The 8,443-nt window shown below is 45.5% G+C and overlaps 1 protein-coding gene across 2 annotated transcripts; it reads left to right on the forward strand.

Annotated features, from left to right (window-relative positions):
- Window positions 1-1,637: 1,637 nt before the first annotated feature.
- slitrk1 (SLIT and NTRK like family member 1) lies at window positions 1,638-8,076 on the forward strand. 2 transcript variants are annotated; one of them, XM_086148051.1, is made up of 2 exons: window positions 1,638-1,769; window positions 2,226-8,076. In XM_086148051.1, the coding sequence occupies exon 2, from the start codon at window positions 3,006-3,008 to the stop codon at window positions 5,118-5,120; it is 2,115 nt and encodes a 704-aa protein (XP_086004177.1). In that variant the 5' UTR covers window positions 1,638-1,769; window positions 2,226-3,005; the 3' UTR covers window positions 5,121-8,076. The 2 variants fall into 2 exon arrangements, with proteins under 2 accessions (XP_086004177.1, XP_086004176.1); XM_086148050.1 differs by lacking the exon at window positions 1,638-1,769 and adding an exon at window positions 1,875-2,119.
- Window positions 8,077-8,443: the final 367 nt, after the last annotated feature.

The raw sequence follows: 8,443 nt of genomic DNA on the forward strand, positions 1-8,443 counted from the left end.
CAGCCGCAAACATCCAGGGTGAATCAAATAAACCTAAGAACTATCTGATAGACTTGGCCATCTTCTGATTCTGTTGTGTTTGCCAATTAGCTTGTCACGTCATCAGGAGTGATGCCTCCACTGTGAGAGCCTGATATAGAACACCATGCAAATGTATTAGTCTTGAATTCTAAACAATCATTAGACCCTTTAACTTTATTTTATCATTTTGTCGGGTCGAATGGGCTCGAAAGGACTATCCATACTGCAATGTAAAAGTTGTGCTTATTTTGAAAAAGTTAATATAATAAAATGAATTCATAATATAAACACACTGGTTTAAAATCTCCATCATGCTCTGATTCAATGTGAAAAAATTCCAGAAAGCTACAACACAGAGCATTCATTAATTCATTCATTCATTATCAGTGCCATTTATACTGCATTTAGTGTTGCGTTCAGGTGTCATAGGGCCACATAGAGAGACATTCACCCTGTCATTCATATGTCATATAAAGACATACAACCCTTTGGACTCTAGGAGTAAACCGGAGAACCTGGAGGAAAACATGCAAACTCCACCCCGAGAGGCCCCGCTGTCGCAATGGGACCGGGGACCTTCTTGCCATGAGATGGAAACCCTGATCACCGTGTCACCCACAACAAATGGCACACATAACATATGGATAAAGCTACAGTCACAGTTTGGCATCATAATTGTAATTTTGATCTTATTTTTCTGGAAAAGGAGTGATCTGCCGCCGCTGGCCAAACGCCTGCTTATCCTCTTCTGAACTTTTTTTTTCTTCCCCAAACACAGCACTTTTAGAAGCAATTCGCAACAGTCAGCAGTTTCAAGCATTCAAAACGTAAAAGTGCAAGTTAGTCCACTGATTTTGATCACTTTTCAGACTGACATTCTCTTTTTTTTTTTTTTGAATAAATTCATGCTTTTATCGGTGGACTTGCAGTTTTCAGAGATAAAACTGGTGTGAATGCAGTGAAACAGATGTGCCATACAGGAAGGATGACAAATAACAGCACAAGAAAGACAAAGAGTTAGAAAGACAATCAGTGCTGAAAGCAATCAGGCGGGTGAGGGGATTCATCTCTGGTCAATGGACTGTAATGAGAATTCTTTACAGCTTTATGAAGGTGGATCTAATGATATTTTGCTTACTGGAGGCACTGTTGATGATTTGCTGGAATCCCTCAACTCACCTAGATGAGTCTGTTATTGCAAAGAGTGTGTGTGTGTGTGTGTGTGTGTGTGCCCCAACCCCCAAGCAACAATGAAAACAACAACAAAGATGTCACCATCTGATAATACTCAACGTGGCATCCCATTTTCTGTCCTTGCCTTAAATCTAACAGCACTGCAAATGGAAGAGGGGGGTTGGTGGGGGTGGGGAGGCAATCTAAAGTCTCCGCCTGCAACCAGCCCTCCCCCCACCTCCGGAAGCGCATGCACACGCACACGCACTCGCACACACACACACACACACACACACACACACACACACACACCTAATGTAATTCTCCTGTACATTGCGGCACTATTCACCAGCTTCCTTTTCGTTCTTATCTCACACTTGTGGCTCCACCGTTTCGAAAGATTTAAATGGGGAATGGTGGAAAAAACAACAACACAAAAAGAAGCCAGAAAAAAAAAGAACGTCACGCACACACATGCGCATAAACCGCCACATTGACGCATCATTTGTTGTATAGTCAACTATTTTTTTCTCTGTTCCCCCTCCAACCTCCACTCCCACCCTTGCCAGGCTGAGGTATGTCTGTCGTGGATAATTGTTTTTACCGCATTCAACAGTGTTTCAATGCGAGGTCTGAGAGTGGAGAGTGAGACCGGGTGGAGGAGAAGGAGGAGGTGCCGGTGGGGGGCGGGGGGGGAGACACTTGGACCGGGAACGGAGCGAGGCTTTGGGGGGAGGGGGTGCAGCCAAAGTAATGCCGTTTATCCTTTAAGGAATGAAGGGTTATGGAGCGGGGGTGTGGGGGATTTCAATTATTGAGGGATCCCACTGTGACATCTCACCGGTGTGTTTTCGACTCGGACCACTTTGGCTGCGAAGCTGTCCAGATTTGACCACAGTGACAATCCCTTTTTTGCGCATTCTTGGTAGGGAGGGAATAAAACCCCAACGCATCCGCAGCTTTTGAGTGCGAACAATGTTTTAAAATCTCAAACCGGATTGATTTTTTTTTTCCCTTCTCTCTCCTCTCAGCGTTCATCCCCAGCCAGTCGGCGGATTTTTTGCCATTCCAGCTCAGCAGAGGGTGTCAGATCTTTCTTAGAGCGCCGCGCCACGACCAGCGCGGTCTCCTCCGCTTCCCCTCCGATCCGTGAGCCCCGAAAACGCACAGCAAGAAGAAAGAAAGGGGGGAAAAACGCGGCACCAACGTGGAATAACAAGACGCCGGGAGAGATGATGTCGGAGGAGGGGGGCTGCTGGTGGTGATGATGGTGGTGGGATGCGGGTGATTTGCAGCGGAGGCATCGAAGGTCCAGCGCGGGGTGTGAATTCAGCACTGGGGGAGCGGACAGCTCCCGACACCGCAGCGCAACGCGCCACCGGAGGGAACATGATGGCACGGATTTTTACTATTTTTTTTTCTTTCTTTTTTCTTTCTTTTTTCCCTTCCTCCCTCCAACCACCAAGGTCATTCATATGAATTAAAAAAAAAGAAAAAAAGGGATGTGCTAGACTGTATCGTGGCTCGTTTTTTTGATTTTTATCACAAACGCACGGAGGCTCTGATGATTCGCTCGACGTGAAAGAGACGTTTATGTCCAAAAAAAAAAAAAGAAATGCAAGTCTGGGACGCCAGAGCAGGTCAGACGCAGCATGGATCTGTTATAAAGACTGCCTTATCTTCTCCTTGAATTAACTGTCTCCCCCCTTTTTTTTTTTTCTTACCCCCTAGCCCCCCCTCGCTGGCTAATGCAGACTTAAATTCACTGTTCGTATGTCTCGAAACCGGGGATGAATCCTTTGCATTGAAAAATGCTGCTTTGGATTGTTCTGCTGAATGCGGCTCTTTGTGTTGCCAGTGGAAATGTTACAAGGGACGTTTGTAAGGAGCAGATATGCTCCTGCAACGAGATAGAGGGAGACCTACACATAGACTGCGAAAAGAGGAGCTTCACCACTCTGCAGCATTTGACCGGCCCCAGCTCACAGTTTTATCACTTGCTGCTGCACGGGAATTCTCTATCCAGGCTATTTCCCAACGAGTTCGCCAACTTTTACAACGCCGTGAGCCTGCATTTGGAAAATAACGGCTTGCACGACATCGTCCCCGGCGCCTTCCTAGGCTTGCAGCTGGTGAAGAGGCTGCACGTCAATAACAATAAGATACGATCATTCAGGAAGAGTACATTTCTGGGATTGGACGACTTGGAATACCTCCAAGCTGATTTTAATCTCCTGAGGGATATTGACCCTGCCGTTTTCAGGGACCTAAATAAACTTGAAGTGTTAATACTTAACGATAACCTCATCAGTGCGCTACCTATAAACGTGTTTCAACATGTGCCCATTACTCATCTCGACCTGCGAGGTAACCGAATCAAAACGTTGCCTTACGAGGGGATCCTCGAGCAGATACCTGGCATCGCTGAGGTTTTGCTGGAGGACAACCCGTGGGACTGTAACTGTGACCTTGTTTCCCTCAAGGAATGGCTGGAAAATATACCGCATAACGCGCTTATCGGGAGGGTGATATGTGAGGCTCCCACCAGGCTGCAAGGGGGCGACTTGAACGAGACGTCGGAGGCTGATTTGTGCCCTTCACAGAGAGGCTCTGTGGACACCAGCCTGGTCGCCCCTCCCACCCAGGATGAGACGTCAGAGCTCGCGGCCCGTGGCCCAAGTCCCACGCCTTACAAGCCCAGCGGTGATGCCAGCGGGCCCCCGACGCCCGGCGGCCAAGGGCCCAAGAGCCGCTCCAAATCCCGTGAGAACTGGCAGCTGAAAACCAAGCTCACCCCGTTGTCGACAGGTGCGAACGAGGAGATGGAGCAGCTGCACAACATGACATGCCCGCAGCCATGCAACTGCAAGCTGGTCGGCTCAAGACAGGGCCTGGGGGTCAACTGCGAGGGCAAGAAGATTGAGAGCTTAGCAAACCTGAAGCCCAAGCCGCTGGCCGCTCACGAGTTAAACATGAGAGATAACAACATACACGCGGTCAAGAAGAACCAGCTGCTTGGCTACTCCAGTCTCAACCTGCTCGACCTGGGAGGCAACAACATCAAGGTGATCGACAACAGCACTTTCCAGAACCAGAGCGAGTTGAGGTGGCTCTACATGGATAAGAACTATCTGGATACAGTGATAGCCGAGATGTTCACGGGCCTCGTGAATCTGGAATATCTCAGTTTGGAATACAACGACATCCAGCTGATCATGGCGGGCGCGTTCAGCCCCATGCCCAACCTGAGGGTTCTATTCCTGAATAACAACTTGCTTAAGTCTTTGCCTGCGGATGCTTTCCTTGGGATTTCTTTGTCCAAAATTAGTCTGCATAACAATTACTTCCCCTATCTCCCTGTGGCTGGCGTGTTAGACCAGCTCAGTTCAATCATACAGATCGATTTGCACGGGAACCCTTGGGATTGTTCATGCAACATCGTGCCCTTCAAGCAGTGGACGGAAAAACTCGGAGCTGATGTGATCGTGAGCGATCTCAAGTGCGAGTCCCCAGAAGAATTCTGGAAACGGGATTTCCGCTACGTCCGGAATGACCTAATGTGCCCCAAACTTTACGACAGAGTCTCCCCCACCTCGTTGTCCAAAAACAGCACTTTCACCCTCGACTCGGGGACGCGCTCGAACTCCTACTTGGAGCCGAACAGGGTCTCCATCTCAGTGCTCGTGCCCGGGCTCCTGCTGGTGTTCGTCACATCCGCGTTCACGGTGGTGGGGATGCTGGTCTTTATATTACGCAATCGAAAGCGGTCAAAGCGGAGGGATGGGAACTCGTCGGCCTCGGAGATCAATTCTTTACAAACAGTGTGCGACTCGTCTTACTGGCACAGCGGGGCATACCACGCAGACGGTGGAGCGCACCGGGGATTCGACTGCAGCACGCACCTCTCTGCCACAAACGATGCGTAACAGAGCGGCCCTTCTATAATCTAGTTCAATAAAGCTGTACCTGACTGGATTACAAGCAGCCCCATAGACAGACTCATTCATAAATGGTTAAGAATCATCATCACTTGTTCGTCAGAGGTGAACGGGAACTTGTTTATGTCTTGTTTAACTCCAGCTGATCCAAGTCACTCAGTCTGCTGCACAGGCCCGACTCTGTAATATATGTATATGCTGAGCCAACACCCCCCTCTGGCTAAAATGCCTCCTCTCCCTCCTTCCCTCCCTCCTCCCACGTATGCTGTTTGCCGCAATCGGACTACGGATCTGTCTAAGTCAGGGGCAGGGAGAACACAAGCGAGGGGAGGGGTGTCTGTGTGTGTGCGAGAGCAAGGACCGAGGACCTGGGGAATGGTGCACGAACGCATGAATGTAAATGTAAATATTCGGACCAATGTATCATATTCTGCATGATGATATTTCGCATGGTTTCAACACACACACACACACACACACACACACACACACACACACACACACACACACACACACACACACACACACACACACACACACACACACACACACACACATTAACATGACGGCAAGGAAACCATAACCACCATTACCGACAAAGAAGCAAAACCCCTTCATCTTATATCAAAAGGACAACTATATATAAATATCCAGAATTATATATATGACTATTACAAAGTGCCATTTCTCTATTTTTTGTGAATCTGCAGTTAGGATTTGTATTTGTTGTTTTAAAACTTGTTTGAAGAAAAGAGAAAAAAAAATTCAATATGGATAACGATGACTATTGGAAAGGAGTGATGAAAGTGAAGCTGTCAGTGCATGTTATTTTATGTTTGTTATCATTTGATTGTCAATGAATATTGGGGTTATTTATACCGTACTAGATGGTGCAGATTTCAATCCACGTCTGCGCGGTCATCATCTCCTTTATGAATGTAATCTGTGTTATTTTATGGTGTGCCAATTGTTGACTTTACAGATATTCAGACATGCAGATGAGCATGACCAATTAACGTCACTCAGATGCTTATGCTGCAAAGTTAATGTAGCTAAAATAACAGTTCTGTGGTTTTGTGTGTCAATGAATATAGCCTGCTTTGGGTGAGAGGAAGAAAAAAAAGTCATTTAAAAGGGGCGGGGGGGTTTGTAACATCATATTTTTTCAACAACTGAGCAAAGAGCTGTTTTCAGTTGAGCTACGTATAAATAATTCGATCCATGTAAACAACACAGGTAAATAATAGTGTAGACTCAAATGTTCTTTTCCTTTTTTTTTTTTTAATGTAAGAAAAAAAAAAAAAAAAAAAAAAAAACCCTCCACAGAAAAGAAAAAGCTTATGGCTATAATTCAGTTTCATCTTTGTGTGAGCTTTTGTAAAGCCATCTAATCTTGTCCAAATACAAGAACTGAATCTCACTGTATTTACTACAAACTGTGTTTGAAACAGGCTGTCTTTTTCTTTTCTTTCTTATTTTTTGGATGGAGGGGGTTCTTGCTTTCTAAAAAAAAAAAAAAAAAAGAATTGATTCATGCCATGACAAGAACAGCATGTCGCAAGATGGTGGAGATACAGGGGGGTGCGTCTTCTCTACGGAAGAGGGAAGGACGCGCTTGATCACAAAGCTAATTAGATCATTAAAGATGCCTTTCATCGATTCAGCATTTTGAACTTTTATTGTAGGGGGCGGGTCGCGTGGTTTTTTTGTGGTGCTCATGGAAAACAGCTTCAGGCCTGACTGGAGATTGATGCTCAAAATGGAGTGGACAAGAACTCCTCCATAATCCTAATACATACAAAAACATAAGTCTAATTCTAAAAAACCTTATTAACAGATACTTCAGTATCGTGTTTGTGGTGGCTGATACAGACTTTTTACAATCTGTATGTTTTTAGGCATCGAACCCCCTTCTGATTGTCTTCTATTGACCCCGGCAGCTGTTTGTCTTAAACAACAACGGCACCTTGTCCCCGAAATCCGGCTTCCCTTAAAATGGACATCACAACCGCGGAGAGGATTGATGAGAGACGGGGGCTTGACACCTCCACGAGCCTCTACCACGTCTGTTGGCCTGTCCTGAGGTCCAAAACGCTGTCCATGGTGCTGAATCACCGTTCCATTGTGGGCCTGCATGTTTGCAAGGCTACGGTGCATGGGCACACACAGCCACGCAGCACCACATGTTCGTGGTGAGGAAAACGAAAGGGAGATTAAGACAGAGGAGAAAGCTGTTTTTCAGGCGTTATTCTGCATTTCAATGATTTTACTCAGAGTGATATTCATGCTGCCGCCTCCCTCACATGCACAAAGTGACGAGTTAAAGGGGAAACACTGCATAAAATGTGGAGATAAGCATACTATTCTTCCAAACAGAGCAGAAGGATCACTGAGTGTCACCAGATGTCAAGCTGTGCACATCTGGCAGAAATACACAATGATTATAGTGTTTAAGGCGGGGGGATCTTCAAGGACGGCGTTCATCCCGCCACTCCATTTCCACACACTTTGCAGTGAGGCTGAACCAGTGGCGAAAATGCATCAGTGAGGTACTTTATCATGTGATTTCCTTTAATTCGTCACCTGTCTGTGCACAACTGTGTGACCTTGGGGACAAATATTACTGCAGAACTGTGACAAACACGAATCCTCGCCTGCCTCCCATCTTTTTTTTTTTTTTTTTTTTTTTTTTTTTTGCTTATTCTTGCCCATCTACTTTCTTCCAATTTAGCTTCTGTTTTCTGGATCTTCTGTCCCATTGCTTGGGTGTGTGGGGAGAAAAAAAATCTAAATGTCTCCTTTTTGGAGTATTACTGTGTACCACAGACCACTGATAATTTGTCATCATTTTCAAACGCTGTGTTTCAAAATTACATTTCTATGCTTTGCGATATTTGACCTGCTTCTATTTTGATAAATAAAGTGTGGTTGGGGTTAAGTGAAATAATTTTCTGGTTTTAGAAATGTTGATTTGATGTAACTGGGCTAATATGAGCTGGACATACTTGTCAACATAACAAATAGGCAGTTTTGATTTTTCATTCATAAAACTTTATTAAAGTGAAGCAGAATGCTTTCTAGCCTAGATGTTTGACTCTTAGGGGTTTTCAAAAAGAATTACATTGATGATAATGCAATAACCTGTATACACCAGACGTTAATTCACTGCAACTCAAGACCTAAAATGGCTCAGTCCTGCTGCAGTGCGGGCAGACACTACTTCTCAATTCTGCGACTGAAATCTGAAAGTATAATCTGTTTTTGGGCTGAGCATTCCAAAGTCTCTTACTCTATCTCTGTATATCTATGCT

Source organism: Fistularia commersonii, chromosome 6 (genome assembly GCF_037954325.1).
Source record: "Fistularia commersonii isolate RoL2024-O1a breed Wild chromosome 6, RoL_Fcom_v1.0, whole genome shotgun sequence".
NCBI classification, from domain to species: Eukaryota; Metazoa; Chordata; class Actinopteri; order Syngnathiformes; family Fistulariidae; genus Fistularia; species Fistularia commersonii.

What these genes read in the sequence shown, in the direction of transcription:
- slitrk1 (XM_086148051.1), top strand. Translation starts at nt 3,006, where the DNA reads ATGCTGCTTTGGATTGTTCTGCTGAATGCGGCTCTTTGTGTTGCCAGT.